This window comes from Dermacentor variabilis, chromosome 6 (assembly GCF_050947875.1).
Source record: "Dermacentor variabilis isolate Ectoservices chromosome 6, ASM5094787v1, whole genome shotgun sequence".
Classification (NCBI taxonomy): Eukaryota; Metazoa; Arthropoda; class Arachnida; order Ixodida; family Ixodidae; genus Dermacentor; species Dermacentor variabilis.
The window spans coordinates 160,691,173-160,719,131 of NC_134573.1; the positions used below are offsets into that span (position 1 = coordinate 160,691,173).

Here is a 27,959-nt window from a genome sequence, read left to right on the forward strand (position 1 = left end):
TGAATGCATTGAATAAATGTCACCTCCTGTCGAACACTCCTATTCTTGACCTGCCCTAGCAAGGTTTTCAAGTAATAACTATATCTCACAATGTCTGATTATGGTATTTGCCTGACACTAGCGTGCTTTCTTTTCCAAGACACTTTGACCGAAAATTACCTGCACTGTGCAATTGGATACGGAACGAAAATTGTTTTCGCAGCGTTTGTATGCTTTACTGCATAACATGGATGTACGGCGGCGAATCCGACTTCTACAGACCGTGCGGTGAAGCTGATTTTAGGAAACTTGCTGCCTTAGGGCAACATACATATTAAACCCGTACCCATTTTTCTTGTTAAAATATTGGGTGCTTGTTAGATGTATATTTGGTTTAGGAGTGTTAATGTCATTTATATATTAGTTTCCTGCTTTTGACACAGCAAGTGAGCACCCATTTGACTCAGAGGTGTGTCAGAATGGAGTAAATACTGGCAAATAATCAGTGGTGTGATTTGGTGTTTTCTTTATCTTGTCTAATTCGACCTGCCAGATAATTTGATGAATTTCGTTGGTTCCACCAGGGTAGAATTAACAGAAGTTGACTATTAATGGTAAAAAACGCTGTTCATAATTTGAAAGCTATCTGAAAAATATTTGGCATTCAGTTTGATTTTATTTGCTTTTGCCACTATTCAATTTGTATTCAACTTGATATGAAAAGTTACTGTCGCATGCCCCTACAACCTTAGTAAGTTCCTATTGCAGAAAAAGGACTTAGATGTGCTACAAGACATATAATAATTGACATATCTCACTGATGCTTTCTTGTTCACAAATTAGGGTTGAGGGACAAGTAGTCCATTTTTTTTTTCAAGAATTATGAAATTTTGTAATACTTTTGGTCAAGCATAAATTTGTATTGGCCATAGCGTCTGTTTTAAAAGGTCTTAAAATGCTCATTACAGAATTTGTTAAAAGTCTTCAGTGCGAAGTGGTGCCTCCGCTCAAATTTTTGGCTATAGTTTTTCAAATTCATTTTATATTGGAGAATCTGTGAACAAAAAAGTGGCGCTTCATTGCCGCTGAGGCTTTCCCCTCCTTTTCCCATTCATGTCACTATGGAAGCTGTGAATTCAATGCCAGAAGTAACTCCCATGGCTAAAATTGTGTGCACATTTCATTTTGCTATATGCAGATTGTGGAAGTTCAGGACCTGGATTCTACAGTGTGGGCAGTGGCTGAAAACGTCCCAGAGAAAGTCTGCAGGCTTGTTTTGTATTTTTCTCTTCTGAGTCTTGCCAGAGGTGTCACCGAAGCTCAAAGTGTGCAGGTAATCCCTGACAAGTATAACAAAGAAAAAAACAAACCATCTTGCATGAATATAACGTGACTTTAAAAGAATTGTCAGTCCAAATGTATGGCCATAGGGCCAACATATTGGTGGCTTTGGCTATTCTGATAGCCACAGAGAGCACCTCTTTACAGATTTGAAACAATGTACAAAATTTGACCCAAGCGATCTAAAATGTAAAAATGCTTGTCTATTAGAATAGTGGAAACCACCAGAGAACTAATGCAAATGCAAATAGCTGTGACAATACCTAGATGTAAAAGTTTACAAAATACAAGTTAACCTAATGCAAAGCAACTGCCAACGGTATCCAATGCTGCATCCATATTTGCACATCACCGACTGCACTTTGCTTTTCTGCAAGTGACAATGATTACTATAAAATTTAGGTTGTGGCGTCATCTCTCGCACAAGTAAATATTCATAATGTATGGCTTCTCAGATCTGGCAGCGAGCATGGCTTGCTGCACACTCCATAAATTTTGAGAGAACATGTCCAGCCAATACAGCCACTCTTGTTAAAGTTGCCCTGAAACATTTTTTTAACATAGTAAGAAAATGTTGACGATCTGTCGTAGAGGCTGCTGTGAACATGTGGACCAAATACTACTATGCTGTATGCTGCAGGGAATTTGCAATCTTGTGTTAAAATAAAAAAATTGCTTGCTTTCACTTCCACAATGTCATCATGCTGCATCTTCGTAAGCAGCTGGGCCCACCAATGCCATTGGCTGATTTCGTGATCACGAGAGCGTTCTCAGTAATACATAATTGCTAATTTTGAGTTAGAGAAATGAAAAACATACAGTTAAACCTCGATATGACGAACTTCAATATAACGAAGTTCTCGACAGAACTAAGTATTCAACTTTTCATAACCTCTTGTCCCTAAACACCATGTAACTAGAACCTCAATATGACGAAGTGTGTTTGTATGTGAAGAGTGTTTGTACATAATGAAATTTTGCTTCCGCAGTAAAGAAATGCCGATATAATGAATGAAAACTTCAGCGGAGAGAGATGGTCAAATGATTGAAGTACAAGCGGGTTCTTGCAAATGCACCTCTCAAATTGTGCACAGCATGACAAGAGCGACCACTAAAGTGGAGCCGCATAATGTTCCATATAAAGTTCAAGTGCAACAAGATCCTATCACGCCCCCGCGCACTTTGTGCTTTAGGTTCAAGTGAAAGTGTGTGAGATTGAGACAAGAAAAATGGTGGCTTCACAAGTGATGCCTTCCTGCGTGAGCAAAGGGAAAGAGGGGGAAGGGAGCCAGCTCACAGTAACGCGATCAAGCGTGCGTGAGGAGTATGTTGGCGTGCGTCCCGGCCGTGGCTGCACCTCACTGTAAGCGCGGCTAAGCGCGCACCCTGCTTTAGCACATAGCCGCGCACCCTGCTTTAGAGGTAATCTGCTGTGCGTGCAAAGACTGGGCATGCCTAGATGGCATGGCATCACGTAAGCTGTCTTCCAGTGCATTTAGTATTGGAGATTGTGTAATCTCGAGTTTCGGTGACTCATTGGAGCGACAGGCAGACGAAGCACTCGCTCCCCACTGCTGGCACTTTTCATGATAGCATTGTCCCAGTACGGGCGACGTCATCAGTCACGAGGGTGGAGTGCGTGCAAAAGCGGGGCTGGCATCGCTTAATTCGTACCGCCGATGTGAAGATATCGTTGACGTGGCATGAAACCATATCATTTGTTGCTGACTCGCAAATTCATCAAAATCGATTGTTTTATCATTCAAATTTGCTTTTTTCTATTGCCTGACAGTTCCTAAAATTCTGCAGCCCCTTTTCGTGTAAGCAAAATCGATCAGCGTCTGGACTTATTTGCATAAAAGGTCGAATTTTAATACAATGAAATTTCAGTATAACGAAGCAAATATTTTACCTACTTCATTATATCGAGGTTTAACTGTATATGTCTGCGATCTCCAAAAGACAGAAAAATAATTTCATCTTTGCACTGCTGGTCTACATGTGCCTCCGAGATGCCAGCAGCCTGTCGCGTAATGTACTCTATGCAGAGTTCTTAACTATGCAAGTAGAATTCTTAACAATAGTACGGTACTTCATTTGGGAAACTCCCTTGTGTAATCTTTTCAGTTTACTTATTGATGTTTGTTGCAATAAACCATTCATTTGAGAGTGCATTGCCCATGTTGTCTGCTTCTTATTCAATTCACTTATTCAATTTGTGCTGATTACTTCGTGATGTATAAATCTCTTACTGCACAAGTTTGAGACAGCTTACAATGATTTGTTTGTTCGTAGAAAGAGGAGAATGACATCCAGCTGCAGCTGGCACACATGCGCTTTCTGGCTGCATCACTTCGAAAAGTCCAAGGGGCTCTTGACCATGTTGCGGATGCCAAGTCACCTGTGAGCACAGTAATGAGGGCTAAACTACCCAGGCTTCTGTGCCAGGACGTCTGGAAGGTGAGTGTCAGGTGCCTTCCATTCGATCACTGTGGATTGTGCTAGCAAAAGTGGCCAACCATTGCGATGCATTTTGAATTTTGAATACATCAGCTTAAATGACGTGTGTTGCAGACAGCCGGTTGCTTTTTCTTCTCTTTCAAATCTGTGAGGTGGCTTTGTGCCGGGACTGGGGGAAAGGATGGGTTAAGCAGTAAGTGCACTTGCTTTAACACATGTGTGAGAGTCAAAGATTGTAGTCTTTTCAAAAAACTACAGCACGGCCACTCAATCGTGGGACTGTACTGTTAGCAAAGTTTGGCATGCGTACATTACGTTAGGCAAAAAATTCAGATTTTTCGTGACTAATTTGAAGGTGCGTTGATTACGCGAATGTGTTTGTTATGCACGTAACTGCAGTAATTAATTTAGCGCAGTGGGGTCACTAGGCTTACCATGAAGTAAATGACTGCAGAAATGCTCGACAAAGGAACATTGTGATGTATATATGCGTGCCTGGCCTGTCAATTTCCCTTCTCTTTCTCAGAACGTGCCTCCCACAGCAGGCCTCGTCAAGGAATACTGCAAAGTGGTGAAAAGAGCGACATCAAAAGAACCAGAGACTGCGGGCCCATGTGAGATTTTGTTGCAATGTTTTATGTATATTCACAGCTTTACAATTTAGTCTTGTTGGTGGTTTGACTTGAACAGTGCCCATAAGAATGAAGGAGACAGGCATTGAAAACCACAGAGCACTGGCTTCAAACAATGTTTAGTTTCAAAAGCAGCGTGCCCATATATATATATACAGACGCATTCTTACAAAATTAATGAACAAGCAAAATGCCACCCAGTTATTGTGCTGTAGCACTCGTGCCATTCACTGGTACCTACTTTTCAAGGGTTATAGCATCAGGACACAGACAGCTAGGCTGCAGTGGTGTGATGGTTCTTTTTTTTTTCTCTCTCTCTCTCTTCTGAAAGTATGTGTGGCTGCATGAAGAGTTTGTTATTTCACTTAGCTGTAAAAAAAATTTGCAGACAATTTATGTCTTATTCTCAGTCCTGGTACGCTATTCACTTCCTGCTTTCATATCAAGAAGTCTTGTTCACATCGTGTATTGGTTGCGAAATGAAAATGCTTATGTTTGAGGCTACGTTTTTCCTTGATACCTTAACAAGGGAACCATTTAAAGACAGTACGAACCGCGTAGTTTCTTAGAAAAATTTCGCCGAAGCTGTAAAAGGCTATGGTGGCCATTAGAAAGATGTGTGCTTTTGGTTTCTTGCAGCCCTGTCTGACTATACTGCATACTGCACAAGCATTCTGGATCTGCTGGACTTGTATAGACTGTTCTCCCGAGACTTTCATGCCGACTACGACTGGAAAGTGCTCTCTAAGCTTGCTGGTGTTGAGACGGATGCACTTGATTCCCAAACTGAAGACCAGTGCCTGCAACTCAGGGCCATCGGCCTTGTCCTTGAAGCTTGCCCAGCATCTGAAGCCCTCATGACCACTGTAAGCAGCTTTCTGCACTTAGATGCGTTCTGCACGTTTCTTCTTTTATTTATTTTTGTGTTTATTTTTCTGACGTGACCTCATATAAAAGTGCATGCCATCATTCTTCAAATGTGGAAGGGTGCATGTAACACCGCAAGAGTGCAAGAGCATCCATGTTCATGTGGGCCTGCATGCCTGGAGAGTGCGTGTTACATTCAAATGACACAATGGCATGAAGCCAAACCTGTTTGGTCTTCTCATGTACTATATGCTTTGCTCTTTATCATAGCTTTGATGTTTTTTTTTTTCGGCCTGGCTATGACTCTGAGAGCATCACTATTGACATTGCCATGTGAATAATCTGCATTTTGCAGGATGGGGAACAAAAGTCGCCATTCTGCCACCTCCTCGAGCTATTTGCACGTCGTAAAGAGGGTGTCATTGGAAAATCTGCAGCATCACTCATTTCAAAGGTAAGGCAATGATACATTAGGCATTTGTTGTATTGCAGACTGAAATGATTTACAAGCTTCTGTGGTAGCATGTGCTCCATCTTGTATGTTTTTATTTATTTATTCATGTTACCCCTAAAGGCCCTCACGGGTAGGGTATTACAAAGGGAGGCGGGGCATACAATAAGTAATAACGCTGTACATATTAAAAAAAGCAACAATACATAGAGCAATAATGAAAAACAGCAATTAAAACATAAAGCATAATACAAAAGGAAAGGGTGAAGAAAAGAATGAACAAAATATTATTACACATTTCTATAACAGCGAAGTAAATCATGGAAATTTTTTTGTGTCAATTTCTGTGCCGATGTGCGATGGTAAATTGTTCCACTGAATGATCGTGCGAGGATCGAATGAGCTGGCATGACAGGATGAATGGCGCTTTACGTGTTTAATTTTGAAAGAATGAACATGTCATTGAAAGGTGGCATGGGGTGACTGAAAGAAATCGTCGTGAAGGGAGGGATGGTGATAAATCTTATGGAAAAGTGTTAAAACAAGCAAGTTGACGGCAACACGATAGGTCTTCCAGTTCGGCAGGTTTTCTTTAGTTCTGAGACGCTTGTATAGGATGAGTAGTCTGAAAAAATAAAATGAACAGCACGGCTCTGAAAGTATTTGATGTTAGAGATAATGTAGGCTTGATCGGGGTCCCAAATCCCGATGTTTCTCAGAGCATTTTTGCCCAGAAGCATTTCTTTCTGACAGTAAGGAAACTAAAAGGCTTTTTACTATTGAGAGTGAATGAGATGTAATGGCAATAGCCAAGGGTCACCCGTGTTCGCGAAATCAGTTTCTTTTCCAAGCAGTGATATAGAGTCTGTGCTTTCACTTCATCATTCTGATAAAGTGGCTTGTGCCTCAGTAAGCTCCCGTGTGTAATCTATGCAGAGCGATTACTTTACATTTGGTGAACAATCTTGCATCCACAATCATTACATTCCTTTTTGGCTGATTTAGTTCTGCCCATATGACCAAGGAAAGCTGTAGACAACCTACCTACAGGCCACAAAAAGATTTCAATGTTTATATACAGCACTTTTCTGGCTTTGGCCAGTTGGGTCATTATGACTCTGCCATTCAGCACATACACTCAGTGATGCAATTCCAACTTATACAAGGGGCTGTGATTTTTAGATACTGACCTAAAGGTCCACTAAAGGAAAATATTAAATGAGACTAGATTGAAAGATTAGGCTTCTGTAATAACAAATTCTTTATTAATAGTGAGAGTATAACTTCTGTTATCAAGAAAAGAATGAAAATGGGAAATAGGAGTGGGGCTGCCTGTTGTGGACTATGGTACCTTTCATGTGAGTTCAGCACTGGCATATTCACAGAGAGCGACATAGAGGGAGGTCATGCGGGTATTACGTCAACTCATCCATTTTGGTGTGGGCAGTTCAAAATTAAGCAGCAGCAGCAGGATCGTCTACGGCAATTTTCTGTGCAACAAAGAGATATTTATTGATCTAGCTTGACCTAATCATATTTAATATTTTCCTCTAGTGTCCCTTTAAACTGTTTATGCTACTCAGCTTAATTCTACCAGCTGCTCCAGCGGCCCTTAAAGGGAAGCTGAAGAGTTTTTAGAACTGGAAGAGTTACCATGGTTTCGGAGGCTGCCACAGTATAATTCAACTCCTGAAGTTATTTCCTCGATTGTACACGTAGCAGCGCTGCAATCGCCGTTTAAATTTTCAGTGAAGCTCCTCCCCCCCTCGCGCGCTAAGTGCAGCGGTAACAAAGGGGGCGCGAGGATGACGTCAATACAGGTGTCACGTGAGCGCTCTATTCGAATCACGCACCCCGTTGATACCTAAGATAACGTCACAATCGTCTTCGCCATCAGAGCCCGTCAAGAGACGCACGGCGTCTCCCACAGACGCTGTGGCTTGTTTTTGCTAAATAAAGCGAGCAGCGGTAATTTCTGGCCTGTTAAACAATGATTTTCGTATTCAGGGGGTAAAAAATTGTAATAATTCGCTGAAAGTTCACTTCTTTTTAAAAAGTGTTCAGCTGCCCTTTAAGGAGGCTTTAGCTTGGGGCCAACTCCAATTCCTTTATTCAAATATTTGTGAAATGCAGAATATTTCTCATTACACAACTGCTGAATCAATTTAAACGAAATTTGTTGCATTTAAGAGTGAAAGCTATAATCTACCGAATGTCGGGAGCAGGATTTTTATTTATGGCCCCCTCGTAGATCTTACAGAACTTTCTCAAAATGGGTAATTCTGAAGAAAATTGAAGCACAGAGTTTACATTTTCGTAACTCTGTGCCAAAAACGAAAGTCACATTTGTGCAAACCACGCTTGTTAGCTCATCTGAAGCTGGCAAATGCTTACATGAAATTGTTACAATGTTTACGAAGGTGTTGCAAAAGCCCTACTTGTACATTAGTGGTATACTTGAGGGTGGGGCATAATACATTGATTTTTTTCTGCATTAAAATGTCTCAACAAATGCAGTTTAGTGAATTAGAATATACTACTTGTTTTTGATTTCTTAGTTAGAGTTGGTAAGCTCTGTGTGTCAAATTTTTTTGTTTTATCGTTTTTCAAAAATTTTTAAAGATAAAATTGATGACTTTCTAGCGCCCTCCCTTGGGCGGCACCTAGAACCCGGATGGTGCGTGCCCGCACGAGGAAAAAACAAAAAACAAAAAGACGGCGCCAGTCATGGCACACAAGCCACGGTTCGTGGTTCTTTGCCGGCGTTGATTCGGGTCTGCTGTCTTTCTCCTTCACTCCTGAGGCATAAGCCTACAGCTTAAATATGAAACTTGCTCCCAACATTTGGTAGCTTTTAACTATTTTCTTTAAATACCACGAACTTTATCAAAATCAGTTTGGTAGAGGCCAACGAAAATTATTTGTCTGTTCCCTTGCATTTAGACTGGACCTCCTGAGGTGAAGTGTCTCTCAAAATTGTGATTGTTTACTTGTGTGAGCAGTCATAAAAGATTTAGGTAGGCTTAGATATCTCTGTGTCTTCTGCCAGCTGCTTTGCAACCTGAATGTCCTGGAGGGATACAGCATGGAAGTGGACATCTGGATGGAGAAATTCAGGCGGGTACAACACTTGAACTTGGTCCACCTGCTGCTGGCCGCTGTCAAGCTGGTTGTCACTGATTCTAACCGCCTCAACTCCAAAGTCATGCGCTGTGTCATGGATGGGGCGTCCACAGGTGGTGGACAGTCTGCCATAGACCTTTGGAGTGAGTATGCTGCATTTGTTGTCGTAGTTTGCTTTCTAGCACTGCTTACAGCTTTAAGAGCCACTCACGGGAGTTCGAGCACTAAATTTCAACATTGAGATATCCGTGTTGTATCAGTTCTGCCTATGTATGGCTGCTTTTTGACATTTATTGGTAGCAGACACATCTTTAACTGTATTCCCAATATCTTTGCGGCTGTAGGCATCGCTTTTTTTTCTTCTTTATCTAGATTGATACATGGCATAGTAGAGTGGTCAAATACATAATTCAAACTGTTTCGGTGAATCCTTGCATCAAAACCTTGCCTACAGATAGAGTGTGACTTTAGTCAAGAAGTTTTGGGAGAGCTTGCATCTGCTAACATTTGGAGTTCTTGTTTTGTGTTTGTTTCTTTAGCAACATTTCACAGTGTACAAATGCAAACAGTAGTAGATGAAGGCGCACCATGTTAATCACTGAACGAGCTCTTGAAAAACATGAGGAACAGTGACAATCACTGAAGAATGATAGATCACCCGCCGTAGTTTCTCACTTGCTATAGTGTTGGGCTGCTCAGCACGAGGTCGCGGGATCGAATCCCGGCCACAGCAGCTGCATTTCGATGGGGGCAAAATGCGAAAACGCCCATGTACTTAGATTTAGGTGCTTAAAGAACCCCAGGTGGTCGAAATTTCTGGAGTCCTCCACTACGGCGTGCCTCATAATCAGAAAGTGGTTTTGGCACGTAAAACCCCATAATTTAATTTTTTTAAATGATAGAGCAGACTGAATTTTTTCAGTGATGTTCTTAGTGCTTGAGCTGCTACTTTTGGAGTAGTTTTATAGCAGATAAAGTTTGAACTTATTTGCAGATTTTTTCATGTAGGGACATGATGAACCTTTATTATGTATGTATGTCATGTCCTGCTTGGTACATTGTGTGTTCTAAAGAGATGCACATGTTGCACAACTTATTGTGTTTGGTGCTTTTTTTAAAAGAGTTTACCACTTTATTCAGAGGATTTTTTGACATATATGAAACTTCATTAATCAAATTATCTGGGAAACATCAAACTTTCTATAGCTGCTTGCACAACTTCTTTTTCATAGGTTTACTCAAGCAAAACGAAGCTGCTACTAAGAATACCAAAGAAATGGAGTCTTTTGAAGCTGGGTGAGCAGTTCTCTCAGTAAACTATATTAAATGTGCTGTGATTGCTTTGGTGAGCAGATTGCCAGTATTTTTCTCAACTGGCAATGTTTGATTCAGCATTTGTTAATCTCAGAATATTCATGTGAAATTGTCTTTAACCCCTTTGTGCCTTGCTCTTATGCCGAATTCTGACCAAAAATGGCCAATTTTTTTATTGCAGAATATTTTGTGAAAAACATTGCAGACATGGTTTTAGAGGGGCCCTCAACCACTTTTTATCAAAGTGCAGAAAAGTATTTGAAGTGAAAAATAGGCTATTTCGGAAATACCTTGCCGCGAAAAGTACTTTAATGCGTTCCACAGAACCAGAGTTATTGGCAATGAAACACGGCCTCCACTGGGCTCCCATTTCTTCTTCAATGCCTTGCACTGTCAAAGCTAAGGTGCCATAGAGAAAGGATTCAACAAGAGGGGACACTCCCATAGAGCCCACCGGCTGAATTGACTGCAGCGCACCAAGTTGCCGACATTAATACCTGAATTACACTTCCGGTTTCGGTGTTGGGTGTGTGTGTTTCGAATGCTGGGTGGAACGCGTTACGCCGGCTGTGCTGATTGGCACAGCATTCTTTTTTCGCTTCTACTGCCCAAACACACGTGGTCTTGGCATGGAATCATTTTATTATTAACTAAAGATGACTCCGAACAATCTTTACAAGCCTCCATCAAATATGTGCCACGTGCAATTTCACAAAAAATAACCCAAGATGCCTTGTGAAATGGCGAAATGTTTATTTTACTCTATATGAATGCCTGTTTCGAGCTTTTTGTGCGTTCATCCAACGTTATAGCACCAGGTAAGCAGCAGTAGTTCTTGTACGAAGTTCTACCAGACGTTAGCTGAAAAAGCAAATTACAAGCATGTGTCATTTTGTATTATAACATCTTATAGGAATAATGCACGTAGAGGTGAAACGTGTGAAAGTCGTGAATGGGCAGCATTACAAACAAAACCAATTTACTTTTACTTACATGTTGTACAAAATACCCTGCTTATCCCAAACAGTACCATACATATCATGAAAACGTCCGATTTTCAACCATTCCCCCATTCCCAGGCCTTACTTCCTGCACTTTAATAGCACAAATATGCAGGCGACTGCACGTTTCCAAAAGAATTCGGCTTCAACCGACGCGATAGTGCGCTATGCGTGCACAGAGGTGGCCACAGCACAGGCTCTCAACCAGACCATGCTAGACGCTCGCAGAATTCCTTGTACTCGCACTCAAGACAAATGCAGGGGTGGAAAGCTTGTTTTCAGTTGTTCAGTAGACAGAATTTTCGAGTTACAAGTTCCTGGTGTTTGAGCTCCTTGGTGTTATTTCTTGTGCATTCTGCCGGTGCAAGCAACACTCCCCTGTTATCGCTCTTGGCAATTCCTTGTCACATTTTCGACAAGCTTGAGTACTGAAAGAAGGTGCATATTGATGCGGGGGCATAAAAAGCGTCACAAACTTGTCCCACTAAGATTCAGTACATGCCAAACTAACTTTGTCACCACGGCCGAGCTGCTTTTTGCTGCGTCATGACAGGCATGGCGAGTGTGCCTCAGTATTATCCCAAACTCTGATGAAATTAATTACAGTAATGCTCAGGGTCAGAGAAAGCGTCATCAACTTGTCCCAGTAAGATTCCGTACACGCGAAACTGTGTCATGCGGCCAAACTGCTTTTAAAGTGAAGCTTTCTTTGCCTCTTCCTTCGACTATCCTACTGCTGCTGCTGCTGCTGCTGCTGTGGCTGCTGCTGTCCGGCACACCGCATCGGGGGCTGGTTCAGAGCATGTATATACATGGAAGGAGCGTGGCAGAGAAGAAAAGAGACACGAAGAACTTGTTTGAACCGCACCGCGTTGAATGTGCACAATGCCCTCTGGAGCTCCCTGGGTGTTGCGATTTAGCCTCTTGACAGCTGTAATTATCCGTGACTCCCCTCAGAAGCATTGCAGAAACTGCAGCAATTCCCTTTCTACTAATGTGCGAGTACAGAGGGGACATAGATAGAACTGTAGAGAGGAGAGAGGAGAAGAGGCAGTTCCCATACAAAGGAAGGGGCGGAAGCTGATGTGAGAAGGCAAGGATGCCCTGCCACTATACGACAGTGGTTGCGGGGAAACTGGATACGCTTAAGTTCAGGGTATAGTAGAGTATGTTGCTGCTATTTCTGAAAAATAAACATCATGCAAATATGTCAAGTGGACAAACTACGCAGGGCATGCAGAAGCAAAGCCGCATTAATTAAAGTGCACCGCAGGGTCCAGGCGACACTACGGAAGTGGTCAACTGTCAAATGAACACTTCTGTGACCGCCGCAGTAGCCTTGCAGCTGTAGCATTTCTCAAGGCCACAGATTTAATCCCAACCACGGCAGCCGTATTTCGATGGGGCTGAAATAGAAAATGCACGTGCACTTAGATTTTGGGACACGTTAAAGAACATCACAGTGTCAAAATTAATCCGGAGCCCGCCGCTATGGCTTGTCTCAAAATCTGAGTGTGGTTTTGGCATGTACAGCCCTATAATCTAATTCAAGTTTCCTACTTCTGCCACGGTGGGATGTGCCATGTGAGGCAATGACAATGCTCAACCCTATCAGAGGTTATAAAATATGGCACACAACATTGCCTCAAGCAATGTGTGTGTTCTGTGTACTACGCAGACAAACAGCAGTGGTGTACACAAGGTAACGTTTAACATCAACTCACTACTCTCCTGTTAGACTAAACATTGAAGAAATTAAGCTTTAGCCATCAACGTCACCAATAATTATCGTCAACCAAAGCATCCAGCACGGGAAGCTTCGCTTACATCGATTCCCACAGTGTGTGGGATCTGCATAATTTTTTGCTAACTGTGTAACACCAGGCCTGGCGAATGCGCCCGAAAACTACCGGAATTAGTTGCAATAATGTGGGACTCGCAGAAAGTGTCGCAGGCATCTCCCAATAAGAGTCAGTAACTCAAATTAACTGTGACAGGACGGCTGAGCTGTTTGTCGTTAACTGCATTGCAAATCTAGGTTCCGTGTCATAAATACGTCGCAGATGGTCAAACAAAATTTCTCACCTTGCCCTTGTCCAATAGTGCAGTGGTGCCATGTCGAAGTGCTGAAAGAAAGCAAGAATACGTTGGGAGCTCAACGAACCAGGCTAAATACAAAAAGTGAAAAACAAGCAGACGGGTCGCCGAACAGGCCAACTCTCACATGTGCAGCTGGCCTCGCTTGCTTCGGAGGCATGTCTGCCGCATGGCGCGTGCACCTGGAGCGTCATTGGCCTGTAGCTAGGTAATGCAAAAAGATAAGTTGCAAAGTATAACCTAATTTATATGCAGATATTCTTAGTTTTGCAGGGAAAGAATAAAAAAAAGCAATGTCTGTTAACTTCATTTCACATTCTTTTCTTTTTCCGATGCTCGCGGCACCAAACGGTCGACATTAATACTGTTTTCGCACGAGTGTACTCTTTTCTTGAATTTCTTTCTCTATGACAACGGAGTGGGGCATGCCTACAATGCTCCATTGAAAAGAGAGTCTTTGAGAGAAAGGTGACATTGCGATTTGATTGCGAGCTCCATGCACCGTGTATGACAGCAAAACTTGTCTGAGATGTTCACAGCAGCTTATGCTACCCGCGGACTATGTTGTTTCACCAAGTCCGAGGGGTGGTTCAGGGCCCCTTTAAGCGTTCATTTATTCGAATTCTTAATCATTATTGCAACATTGAAGCTTAACAGCACTATACCATATACTGTGTGATAGGCACCAAAGAAGGCATGAAACTTTATGTTTGCCTGCAGAGTATGCGAAATACAGTCGAACCTACTTATAACAATACCACTTTTAAACCCACATTGAATATAACAACTAGCAGCTGATGCACCACCAACTTTTGTATGTGTTCTATGGTAAAATAAACCGCTTACTACAATGCTCACATGCCGCGTAATTGGCTATAACAATTAACTCTGGCTATAGGATGCGTTCTCCGAAAGGAAAAGGAATGTGATATCCTAGATTAAAAGAAAGTTACAAGCCTCTTTGCCCCATCTGCTTTTGTGCTGTGTGCACTCCCCCCCTTGCATGCCTTCATAGCATTGCCTAGAGGAAAACATTGCCAGCCCTTTTGTCACACTTGCTTTTGTGGCACAGCACACCTTCGTGGCATTGCCTAAAGAAAGAAAGGAAAGAGAGAGAGAGAGAGAGCAGAAGCTGCTTTGTTACACCCTCAATTTTTAAAAACAATTAAAATTTTTTTTTGCTTATTTGAAGTGCATACACTCCAAGTAGGAGGCCGAGAAGCACAATGTCTGATGAAGGTCTTCCTCCCTATGTTAGGCATGTTACACTCAGGGGGTTATACAACAAACAAACATGAACAGCGTAGCATAGGCATCAACACTTGTCGACAAAGTAACAAAACAAAAACAAAAAATAATCTGTGGTCATAAAGAAAAGCTGCAAGCCACTTCCATGTCAGGAATCTGAGGGAGTAGAAAAACACACAACATAAAAGAGGAAAGAAAAACAAAACAAAACGGGAGAACTGCATAACAGAGGTTAAGAGGCACTAGCTAAAACTTTGGTTTGAAAAAGGGCATAACAATACAAACTGGGTGTAAACAAAGATAAGCAATTTTCTTGACACAGAACATGTATCCACCAAGGGACAAGCTCAGACATGCCATTAATACTCCTGTCATTTTTCTGTTGTAGATTTTCAGATTTTTACAGTCATACATAAGGTGTTGAAATATATTACAGTCAAACCTCTATATATTGAACACGGATATATCGAATTATTGCATGTATCGAACACTTTCTATATCACCTGAAAAATCGCAACATATTTTTAATGTTTTATTTCGAATGGGGTCGGACGTAAAATGGATATATCGAATTCCGCCACCCCAGACAATGTGTGCTCTGTTGACAGGCGATGAGCTTTCCCGCAACACCCTTGAAGGTAGCGGTGGCACGATGGGTGTTCCAGACTGCTGTGCACTATAGCTGCACACATCGATCGCGCCGAGGGCACCATTTGAACATAGCGGCATACGCACGCAGCGGCTTGGCTAGTTCGACAACGTCGATGATGGATTGCTTATATAATACATGAGTTAATAACATAAAGTTTCTATGGTTTCTATGGTACTCTATGGTACTGCATTTGCTGCACTGACTTCTCAGTGCCACGCTCTGCACCTGCTGCGCTTTGGGAGGACTGGCGGTTTGCAGCCGCAATGACGCATGATAGCGCATGCTCAGTGGGCTCACTCATAGGCGCCTTGGCAGATGCCACTTAATACTTTATGATTGACAGTGTTTCAAAATGCTTCGATTGATGCATAGAGTTTCTCACTACATTACCTAGAGGAAAATCTGGCGCTGCTGCGCTGTGGTATGCATGGGAATGCCAGTATATTGTGACTTCGGATTGGCATCATTCTCAGAGAGACAGGGCACCTTGAAGACGCGCTTGGCAAGCACTGTTTCGTCTGTCCCAATGATTCATTTTCTACTAAAACAGCATGTGAAAAGCTGTTTTGGTTTTATTATTACGCAAAAACATGTTTTGTTTAACTATGAGAACGTGTTATAGCGTGTACGATTATATGTTATGTAAAAAGTATCAGCGGGCCGCTAAAGTTGGAAGACAGACGACAAGGTTCGCGCTCGATTTGAAACAGTTTGTTGTCTGTTCTTGCTTTCCTTCGCTTGGACCGTAGGTGAGTAAAGATGTAATATGCGTGAATGGAAACATTTTATGGAGATTTTACTTTGAGAACGCGTTATTTGTGTAGCCATATCCACGTTTTAGACGAAGCCTCTTACAACACCAGCCAACACAAGCCTTGCAGACACATATGTAGTCATTCCCACGACGGCACGGTGCCCCCTTAAGAAACTCCCATAGACGGTGGCGCCAGATTTCCCTCTAGGTGTTATAGTGAGAAACTCTATGGATTGACGAACGTGGAGATCGCAGCAGCAGTAGCGGCCAAGCGAAGACTGCCGAGGTTGATCTCGCAAGTGCTGATGTTGCCCTGCTCTCGACTTCAACTGAGGCTGTAGCTGTTTTAGCAATAGAGGGTACAGGCCTATCAGTTGTGGATTGTTAAGACTATGTTGAGGACTGCATGTTTAAGCACGCGACTGCCAATGAGAAGCAGGCTACACTGCTAAAGTACTTCCAGCCAAATAAAAATTTTGCAGGTCCGCCCGAAACGCGAAGCACCAATTGCTATAGCAAATTAGTAGATAGCTGTACGAAGTAAGGATACAGTAGTTTTATCGGCCATATAAACTTGTAAACATTCGTTTACTAATTAAATTAACAATGATAGAATATGTAAGCGTGACTCAACGGGGACGTAGAAAGAAACAGACACACAGAGACAGCCTTTGTGTCTGCTAGTCTTTGTGTGTCTGCTTCTTTCTACGTCCTTGTTCAGTCACGCTTACACATTCTATCATGGATTCAAACCAAGTAGCCCGTCAACGTGTTTTAACTAAATTAACCAGCAGGGTGTCACACGTGCACAGGTTAAAATGAACACATCTTGCTCAATGAGCATGGAAACTCGCTGTGAAAATTCTGGAGTGAGGAATTGTGGCAGCAGCAAGTGAATTGACGCTTCAGCGCGAACGAAACATCAAAAGCACAGCGCATACGAAGCTACCGGCACTATGCGCACTCTGCAAACATACCAGATCTCTTTGAAGATGAGGTGTGTGCAGACGCGCACTTTAGCCACGTCGTAGATTACTTTCAAGACACATGAGTGCCGGCAACACATCCCTACGGTGTCCGCCAGAGTGTCTACTATGGTGTTCGCGTGGCTAACGCCGTAGTGGAAGCCGCAGTTGTCTCCACTCTGTATGGAGCAGCGGGCGAGGAGGACATCGAGACACCATAGTAGCCGCCGGAGAAGAACACTCCTCCTTTCTCGCCTCACCCCCCTGCCTCGTGCGCCACAGGAGAGGGCACGCATCATGGCCACGTTCCTTGCTCGCGCATGCGAGATTGAACAGCGTTTGCCGGCAAAGCCTCACATGCTTTCGCTCATACGGAACCTCACGGTGACGGCAGAGGTGTGCCTGGAGTGTCCATATAATTGGTATCGCAATAATAAATACTTTGTGTAAAGCTTCAAGTGAGTATTTACTGCGCCACGATTAGGGTGCGATCAGGGATCATTGTTCAGAGTGCGTGATTGGCCTAGGACGCGCCGACTTTACGGTGGAAGAAAATGAGGTTCATTATGAATTGCATTATATGTGTTGAGCGCTAGCCACAAATTCTTTAAGTAAGATGTAGATAATATCCTCAAATCATTCCAGTACTGGCCTGTACTTTCTAAGTAGCCGAGGTTAGCAATTGCTGTAATGGCTTTCTTCTGCAGGAGAAACGAATTTAAGTTTTTGAGTGTTATATCACTCCATATCAGCAAACACTAATGAAGATGAGATTGCATTATAGTGATGTGCAGTTGTTTTTTAAGCCATGCTGGTAATAAAAGTCTAAATTTATTTAATAGACTCACTGATCGTGAAACTTTTGATCCATAAGGTTTTTGATCCATAACAAGTTCACATTAAATATAACTCCAAGGAAGCACATTGAAACTCATTGAATGGTGCTTGTGCTATAAGATATTATTGGCTCATATTCTGTTGCTTTATTTCGTAGCTCTAAATATTACATACTTCATCTTCTTAACGTTTAATTCTAACCGGTTGACGTGCAGCCACAATGCTGATTTATCTAACCAATAATTTGCTTTATTTTCTATTGCTTGTAAACTTGCTCCATTAAAGAAAACAATGTGCTTTACCTCCATCAAAATGGCACAAATATGAGAAAGTACTCTTGAAACCTATGAAATTAGTATCCAAGGCTAGATGACTCGGAGTAAATTTTAAAATTTCTCTAAATTTGGACAAATTTTCTTTTTTTTCCGAATGGTGACCAAAACTCTAGATTTAGAAAAATTTTCCAAAGGCTTACTGTGACCTTAAACACTGCTTTGGTTCCTTCGTTTATTTTTAATTGCACGACAAATAGTGTATGCTAACTTTATGTCTGATATTTTTAAAACTCTTGAATTTGCTCTCTTTCTTTTTTGCAGTACATACTTCAGCCCTCTTGTTCCGGCTGCTCTAGAGTGTATAGAAGGTTCTTCTGACACAGGTAAGCGACTTAGAGTCCTTTTGCATGTATTGGTGTTTTAATAATAGAGAAATATAATGCTATGTACAACATGCATATGTGATAGCTATAACTACTATTTCAATAAGAAAATGTTGTTGAAAGTACTATTTTAAGTGCTAGTAGGGAAGTCTGTTAGAGGACTGTCATGTCTGACGGAAGGACAGCGCAACAGCGGAGCGGAAACAGTACGGCTTTATTTAGCCATCAACTTAACAGCGGCGGGCGAGCTGCCCGATTCCATGTTACAGGAATGAAAGCGAGCGCCAGCTTGAATGCCAGCGCTTTTAAGCAGAACCACAGAGTGATAACGTTTTCGCTGCTACCACGGCACATGTCTAGCTGTGATGCCTTGTCGCCTAGGTGCGCGACATATCAAGGGCTGTATAATGAAAACTCATTTGGAAATCGTGGTTTTGGCTCATAAAAACCCAGCATTCACTTCAATTCATGTTTTGAGTGGCGTTGCCACAGAATACACCAACTTTGGATTTTTTTGGGAATGAAACTAGTAAGTAATGCCTGAAAACACGGTATTATTATACTAAACTTCAGGCAAAATGGTACCTCCATGCAAAATTTGAGCTGAGATCAGCCAGCGGATTTCCAGGAAGAGTTATGTACACCTGTTGCTCTGAGCCAGTGAAGGTGGAGCTTAGCCCCAATCACTTGGTGAACGAGTTGAGGAGAAAATGCATGACTGTGGAGGAGGGTAACTTGTAATCGTCCATAGCTCTCTTAATGTGAGACGTTTCACACAAATTGCAGTGCGAATGATTAACTTTAGCTGTACCCTATGCGTCTACACAATTTGTCCGAACTGTTTCAGGGGCCCTTTAACATTTTTTTATTGTCCCTCTAACAAAGCAAAAACTTTGTGGACATCGTAAAGCTGCAGGAGGTTTGCATAATGGACTCCAACCTTTGCGGGTTGCTGTCTTTTTCACTTGGCTTCTGTCTGCAGTGCACAAGAACTACGTCTACTCAGTGGTCAAGACCATCCTGCACCACCAGCAGCACCCTCTGGTCTTCTGCAGATTTATTCATGAACATTCGAATGTTGTTTCAAAGTTGCTTCTCAGCTATGCTTCCATTTGGTCATCTGCTGTTTTACCGGTGACGGTGAGTGATAGCTTAATTGGTGCATGAATTAACACAGACAAATTGTGGCGGCATAAGCATTGGCATTTCTTCTCTTTTTTTCAGTCAGAGAAAAATGAAGCTCACAGAATTTACCTTTGCAGAGTACAAATTTCTTTCCACTTAATGCCCATTGTCATCATGTTAGACAGGTCTTTGTCACTATCTATGAACAACAATGTGTTGTCATCCATGCGGTCCACTGTGTTTGGTACTCTGCATTTCTTTAATGACTCCGCAACCATCGCAAACAAGATGGGGGTCCACACGTAGAATAACCACTTGGCCAGTTTGTCCAGCAGACGCACTCAAAATTACGACATGGCGGAAAAACTGTGACGCACTTTCGTTGTTGCTCACTTAACGCTTAAGATAACTTCCCCTTTGAATGAGCTTTCATAATGTAACAGTGTGTTGTCATGACTAATTTACACAAAGCTTGTTCAGTGGCCATCTTGTGATTACGCTGGCTCAGAGTGTAGGCTGTTGCCAATGCTATGAAAGTGGTTTTGAGTTCATATGCTGTTGCAATGTGCAGGTAATTTTTAGACCTATTTTCTTGGACAAAAGGTCTGCTTCAGAATCAGGTAAATATGGCAAGCAAGCAGTGAGGCCGCAGTAACAGCATAGAGTAGATAAATAAGCCAATAAATGTAGACCAAGCACGATATTGACATCAATTAAGATATTGGTCATTAGTTGCCTTGAAATTTGAAGAATAAATATAAGGTTGGTCCTGGTAGGGAATTCCACTACGATATAGTGTGACAATACTTGAGAAAATCCTTTGCTAGATGAGCTGGTATTACATCCTTGAGGAAAGTGGAAAAACAATAATTTAATATGACAGAATGGAAGACAATGCTGTATCTGGCTTCCTTTCTATTGTATTAAGCTTTTTCATGCTGCTTGGCTCAAGAAGCACTTAAAACGCATTGACTTCTAGCAAAAGTAGGCAACGTTGTATAAGTCTGTCTGTTGTGATTGTTGTGATGTGCATTTAAGTTAAAGTCTGGCTTTAACAAAATTTTAATTCAATAAATTTTTTACAAACATGCAATGTGTATCATCGAAGCAATGATGGCAAAGCTGTGATGTTGGTAATCAGGGCACTAAAGAGGTATATTATGGCTGTGTTCCAATACTCGCCATAGATGGCTTATTAGACAGCTAAGTGAACAGTGTCCATGTTTAGTCTCGTTCCAATCCTGGCGAAGCTGGCAAAAAAGGCAGCTTTGCGAAGACAGCATTGAAGTCAAGAACGATGCAGGCTACTTTGCTGTATAAACAAGATGGTGGCAGGGCAAAATGCTTAAGAACTTGACTGGGTGGTTGTCTGGAGAAAAAAAAAAAAAATGTAATCACACTTACTAAGCCATGTTGTGTTTTTCCTGGGTTTGCACCCGAAAATAGTGATATGTGTTCTTATTACCTATCCTCATTGACACAAGGTATCGTTGGAGTCGCAGATACATCTTCCAGATGCATTCCATTGCTTGGGCTTAAAGCTGCCTTCTTAGCTGTTAACATACACTGTTTCCATTGCTGGCCACAATTGGAACACACCTTAAGTGAAGCTGGACTGTTAAATCATACTTCTGATATACCAAAAGTGTCAGTCTTACAAGGAGCAGAAGTTTGGTAAGCCAAAAAAGATGCGAAGTCAGAAGAATGGCTGGTAACACCACCTTGCAAGCAGCACATTTACATGACATCGTGGATTCTGATGGCATCTGCTGGATTCTGATCGCATCTGCCGGCAATCACCATTGTACAGCGTTGCTATGCCACCTGAGCTGGGATTAGCACTCAAGATGAAAATAGTCAGCAGAAATGGCTAAATGGGCTATCATATCGCACACTTCTCTCCTAAATATAGGAAGTCAGTTTAATCTCTTACATGAGACGTGCAATAGTTTGCCCCATACTTTCATAGGCCCAGAGGCAACCCCTGTAAATAAAGATGTTTTCTCCACCATATTATTGACACTTTGGCACAAGATTCAAGAAAAATATTTTTAGCTTTAGCCTCCGTCACTCAATCAAGTTTTCCCCCAAAAGTAAAGGAAGATAAAGTTATAAAATACTTTATGTGCCTAACTAACTTGGTATTGCTCTTTAGTGTCCTTTCAGTAGCCAGAAAAAATTGGGGTGGGGATCACTTTTATGCCAGCGACAAAAAGGAAAAAAAAAGAGCAACTTGTTGAAACTTTTTTGTACAAGTTGAAAGAAAGTGCACTTTCTAGCCTGTAGTTAGTTCGTGGTTGTAGGCAACATAGCTCATATACTTTTGGCAAAAACTGTACATTTATGTTGTAGTATATTAGCCTTTTTCATACTCTGTTTTGTTCTTTTGTCCTGACAGAGGCCAATGGGAGAGGACGGCATGAAGGAGTTCTTTACAGCTTCGGAAGCACAACTGGAGCGCATGTTTCTAGACATGCTCTATGTCCCAAAGCGCACGAAAAAGAAGGTGCTTTCAACAGAGGAGACTGCTTTAGACGTCTCGTCCTGTAGTGCGTTTGAATGCAGAAGCTTGTTTTACCAAGCTATGCTCTATGCAAGGAAGTTGTTCTGCAATAGAAAAGTGAGTGAATCATATATACTTAGTGTGATTCGAAGACATTGCCTTGTTTACTGTAGCAGTGCTGAATCGGTTTAGCAAGTCATCAACACATCTCTAAAGGCAGCACAGATGGCCGTACAGTCAAAACTTGATATAACAAAGTTCAATTCAATGAAATTTGTGATGTAAAAAAATATTTTTATTCCCCATCTTAGTTTCATGAAAAACTGCGTATATCTTTTTCGTGGTTTTGGTAAGTAATTTCGTGACACAGTCTTGATTTAACAAAGTTTTTGGCTTAGTAACATCTGCTGTTGGGCTGGTTGGTACATGACTTTTAGAAATGGTTTTAGGCAGAAAAAATAAGACGTGGAAACTAAACTCATAAGTTTAGTTTCCTGTCTGATAGGATATGATTAGGTTTGGTTTCTATCACATGTGAACTCGCCTGTGTATGTTCCTGTTCACATGCCTGAGGGTATATAAGTGAAGCATCGGGAAAAATAAAAATCAGCGGCCGCCTGTCCATGTCTTTTACTCTGTTCATATCTTATTTTTTCCGTTTAAAACCATTTCTATAAGTTTTTGGCCATTTCAGGCATGTAAATCTTGCAAACTCTATAAAAATGTTGACCGAGAAAGGGGGTGGGGGAAGGGGGCAGAAGATGTGTGCCTATCTGTCCTCTTTCCCTAGCACACGCTCCTCCTCCTCCACCTTTGCCTTGGCTGTGTATGGCTGTTCATATGTGGGCCATATGCCATGTCTTGGAGATAATCTGCTGCAAGTGCCAAGGGGGGAGCCGGAATGGTCAGTGCCTTGATGTGCATTGTGTTACTGCACGTCTAGTGTTGGCGGTTACATAATCTAAAATTTTCTCAAGATATGGTGCTGAGCGTTTGCTTGCGTTGGCATGCGTTATAACAAGTGGGGTTATTCAGTGCAATCTGTTCATGTTTCTCTCAGTGTGTGTGACACCGATAAAACTACGAACTTGCGTCATGTACTTGTCTCTTTGCCATTGCGCTCACTGATCTGCCTTTCTGGTGAAACTGCAAGATCTATTTCTTTTTCAGGACAAATATCCGTATCTTTCTACACTTTTCGTTTTTAATTTGTGGATGCCATCTCATGATGGCTGTGGGCAATGAGCATGGTCAACAAATACAAATGCAAATTTCATTAAAATCTCGCACGCCATGAGCCAGGCCAATGTGTTGCTCTTCATGCAATCTGTACCATGCACGCTGATGCTCATAACCGCTCTATTATGGCCCGACCTTCTTGCGACTTGTTTATGAGTACTTACTGACAAGATACTATCCACTATGAATGTTCTGGGAATTTGGGAAATTCTTTTTACAGCTGCAACTTTAAAACGAAATTTGAAATGTAACAAAGTTTTTTGTTGTAAGTGAAACTTTGTTATATCGAGGTTTTACTGTATAAGCTTATGTGTTATATGCAAGTGCTGCTGCACACAGCAGGAGAATCTGCTCGAGACAAGCGCAGTGGCTCGGAAGTGTGGTGGCACTTGTGTATGGTAAAGAAAATATGTTTCGCTTAGGAAAATTGGAAACATGCATGGAGGGGAGCCAAAGAAACTCTTATGTGCTTATTCACTATCTAATTACAACTATTTTCATTGCAACACATTCTATACGCCTCCCATCAAATTTTTATATTCAGAAAGTGAGACGAATGTGTCATGGACGTCAGCTCTGCCTGTTTAAAAACAAGGTACTTTGCTGCAACAATTTTAAAATGTCTATCAGTAAACCTTCTTTAGCTCAAACTCGCATGTCTCAGAACATTAGTTAAGTCAATTGATCTTCAAAGGACATGGTCAAGTATTTGAGCTATGCTATTGGAATGACTTGAAACTTCTTGAGGTTTCTTTGTGCCACAAAATAAAATTGCTGTTCCAGACAGACCAAGTTGTAAAGAGAACTTAATGCTGTACCAGTTTCCCATGCTTTCATTAGTATTCGTGATTACAGATTCATCAGCTCTCAAATTACTTTGTTTAATTTGATCCAGATTGGCTCTAATGTGAGCTTGTTTGAGTAATTTATTGCTGCTTTAAGACTCACTTGTCCATGTTTGCACACTTCCTTACTTATATTTCTCATGTGACTTTTTACCAACAAGTACTCATTGGTGTCGTGTTTCTCATCTAGCTCGTGCGGGAGTTTTTTTCCGTGATCCAAGTTCTAAAGGACATCTTTGAGCGTGCCATCGAACTAAGGACAGAAAAGGAGGAGCCTGCTGCTTTGCTTAATGCTCTGCTTCGTGATTACATGACTCTCTCAATGTACCTCTATGATGCGCAAGACGGCCTGCATTCTGTTGCACATGGCTACTCATCTTTCGTGCTCGACATTATCATTCAGGTCATGCAGGTATGTGCCAAAAGCTTAGCTTCCTCATGTATTGACACGTGTACATTGTATATCTTTTTCCAGTGACCGTTTTTTCACTGGCTAACCACTATTACAAAGTTATCACTCAGTGCAAGACGTGCCTACATGTATTGGAACTTGCTTTATTGTCGTAGATTCTATAACAAAAGAACCTTCTTCGGTCTGAGTGCATGTATGATGTGAGTACTAGTGTACATTATGGCATGTAACTGAGCAGTAACAATTGTGCTGCAATGCATAATAAGTCATGTAGCCGACGCACTTGACTCGTAGATCACATTTCGAAGACAGACTACTGTGCTTGTTACTATCATTGTGCATTGAGTGTTTTTTGTTCTTGTTTTTTTCTTGACTAGGCACAAGTTTGCCCAATAATATCTTAGATGCGTGGCTCACTGTTTTGGCACTGTCTTGCTCTTCACTCTCACTACCACACAACAATAATGTTATGCAAGGATTTTTGATGGCAGCTGTAGTATCCCTGTTGCTTAATTGATTCGCTCAATCGTATGCACGTGTATGCATACGTGCACATGCATGCATATTGACACGTGTACTTATCTTTATCGGGCGACCACGTTTCGCCGCCTAACAAATGTAATCGCACAGCGTGGGACGCGCCTACATGTATCTGAAGCTTCTGGAAAGTTATCGATGCTTCTACCCGGCTGTCTGTTGTTGCCGAACCTTGTGTTATCTGATTTCATCGCGTGACGTGAATGGTGTAGAACTTTGTGGAAGGCACGCGGGTCTGAACGATTAGTCTGGAACATTCGACGACTGCTGTATAAAAGCCGACACGCTTGACCCGCTGATCAGATTTTCGCCGATCGCCGACTGTGTTCGTCGCTCTCGTTGTGCTTTAAGTGTAGCCTGTTTTGTGGGCACAGGTTCGCCCAATAAAAGCTAGTTTTTGCCTTTCACAGTATTGCTACTGTGTTCTTTGACGTCACGACCACGTGACAATATGTGTGCATGCAGTCAGTCACAAACAAAAATGTAAGTTATACAACTGCTAGGATGTTGAAAACACACTACTGAGCCACAAGACCGCATGAAAAGGGCATACACGACATGTAGACAAGCACAATAGTTGATGAAGAAATGCACACGAGGTAGTGGTGGTCCCATACTTCTTCATGTGTAGCCCACAACAAAAACTCATAAAATATAACAGTAAGGTCGGGGTGCGGGTCATGTGCGAATTTCACTTTGAAGTGTGGCTTCATGGCAATACAGAGCACGCTGCCGTGAAGCCACACCTTAAGGCTAGGTACTCCGCCATTCAGTTTCGTTATCTCCTAGAGAATCTCATCCTACTCTGAATAGTGCACGTGGTGTCGGCAAACTATAACTAGGATCACAATGACCTGTGCTCAACGGCCGTCCTAGCACCAGAGAAGCTGATAATAAAGCTTTCACACGATGGGCCAATTTGCAATTTGAGCTTGCGGATTGCATATCACATGATCGTATGTACCTCACCCATGCTCGTGGTGCACCCTCGGTCAAGGCAAAGTGCTTCGCGAAACGGCTTGGTTGCGTTTGCTCCATCACCGTTGCCCATGCAAGGGCTGCTCCGTCTGCACTGTCATTCTTTGTCGTGTGACTGTTAGCTGCAAAGTGATCCGATTTGCATTACCTGTTATGTGACTGATTTGTTCACGATCATGTCCGCTATGTGAACTTAGCTTTATCGGCGTCGCTGAAGAGGTGGGGAGGGGGAAAGAGAGAGAGAGCCGTTGGCCAGAGATACGATGTGGATGAGTTGTGCATTTGCTAACAGATACTTTTCACAAGAACTTTCGTGTTGTTGTATGAAGCTATTTCCGTAGGTTATACATGCGCATTTTTCTTTTTCTTTCTGTGTTGTTGTAATTGGGGGTGCGGGTTGTATGTCATGGGGGGTTATACGCTGAAAAATACAGTAAGCTTAGAACATTTAGGGCTCCATGTATACTTGAAGTGTCAGCTAGGAAGTCTGAGGTTGTACTTGTCGAAGTGCTGCTGAACTACAAGAATACACGGAGAGGACACACCCGACATGTGGACAGGCACAAATGTGACTGCTTGAATATTTCTGAATGAAAACAATAAATTAAATGTTGCAGGAATTAACAAAAGGTGTGTATTTATATGGTAGTTAATGGGACAGAGAAAAGATAAGCACTGTAGAAATTATTTACATTTGGAAAAGGGCATTAAAGGAAAACATTGAATTAATCAAGGTTTCAGGATTGCCCATATGTAAAACTCGCAGCATTATGTTCTATGCTATGAGATATTTAGATTGTGTGAAAATTGTGACAGAAGGGGCTGCACACTTCTCCCACTATGAAGTAATATTTGGCTTGGGTGTTCATGAGGGCATTGCCTAGTGGTTGGGCAGGTTTACTTACCTCATTGAAAGAGTGTTACAGACCACTTTGAGAGGTCTTTTGAAAAGCAGCAGCACTTGCATTTCTTTTTTCTTTTCAGTGCACTTCTAGCATGCCAAAGGGGCTGCAAGCATCCCTGTGCTTTCTTAAGGATGAGTCGATGGCCAAAATCTCTACAGGTACATTACTAAAACACATTGAGAGCAGCAAGGTGTTGCAGGCCTTCAGCAGTGTCTTCACTGAGGCAGACATACTAAAACTCCTTGAGGCAGTGGCAGGCACACCAGCTGAGTGCAAGAACAACTTGGAGCCATTGCTCAGTGCCTGGCTGACTTGTGTTTCCAAAGGCAGTGGGCAGGACACCCCGCTCCTTTCAGCCACTGTCATTCAGAACATGCTCTCTGCCATCCTTGAGAGCCAAAGCAATGGGTCCCTGCTGGAAGCCTTCCTGCGATTTCTGGAGTTCCGGCCTGTCTACGTGTTCGCCCTGGGGCCCGGCAAGTTTCTCAAGCTTTCAACCACTAAAAAATTTTTAAGAATTTAGGCGGAACCCATGTTACGATGAGTGTTGACATTAATTTGATTAGCATTGAAGCAATAAAGCAACACACCATGTTGCCACCGCAGAGACACTTCATGTATGAGGCGTGTATGCAGCAGGGTTCCTTGCTCGTGTTTCAGTTACTTTATTAACAAAAACGCCGTTTTATGCATTCAAGCACAAAACTAACTGGAACGCCTGTGTATTTCTCAGGAAAGTTCGGGAATTAATTTCTCAGAACTGGTGTCATCCTGAGAATTCGTTCCAAGTGGGTCTGCCTCCCTCACTATAGTAGACTACCTCATGAACTAGAATTGCTCTATCTGCCACAGGCAACATTTAAGATTTTTTAAGGGCATTCGCTGAAACATCTTGTATATATCAGACAATCTTGTCTGAATATATGATGCGGGTTTGATTTCGCCCTCCACCAGATAAATTTTTAATGATTATTTTGTCATTGAAGAATTGCACACATCCAGCGCCACATACCAAGAGACCCAAGTTGGCGTGAAA

At 42.0% G+C, this 27,959-nt stretch overlaps 1 protein-coding gene across 1 annotated transcript in view; it reads left to right on the forward strand.

The window, feature by feature from the left end:
* LOC142585598 (nucleolar pre-ribosomal-associated protein 1) overlaps positions 1–27,959 on the forward strand; it is a 68,430-nt gene that overhangs the window by 12,440 nt on the left and 28,031 nt on the right. Inside the window, exons 9-20 of the mRNA XM_075696483.1 lie at positions 1,178–1,312; positions 3,616–3,780; positions 4,307–4,394; positions 5,052–5,278; positions 5,635–5,733; positions 8,780–8,996; positions 10,086–10,149; positions 18,318–18,379; positions 19,362–19,519; positions 21,903–22,124; positions 24,282–24,503; positions 27,003–27,399. Coding sequence (XP_075552598.1) covers positions 1,178–1,312; positions 3,616–3,780; positions 4,307–4,394; positions 5,052–5,278; positions 5,635–5,733; positions 8,780–8,996; positions 10,086–10,149; positions 18,318–18,379; positions 19,362–19,519; positions 21,903–22,124; positions 24,282–24,503; positions 27,003–27,399 — 2,056 coding nt within the window. The remainder of the gene's footprint in view (positions 1–1,177; positions 1,313–3,615; positions 3,781–4,306; positions 4,395–5,051; positions 5,279–5,634; positions 5,734–8,779; positions 8,997–10,085; positions 10,150–18,317; positions 18,380–19,361; positions 19,520–21,902; positions 22,125–24,281; positions 24,504–27,002; positions 27,400–27,959) is intronic.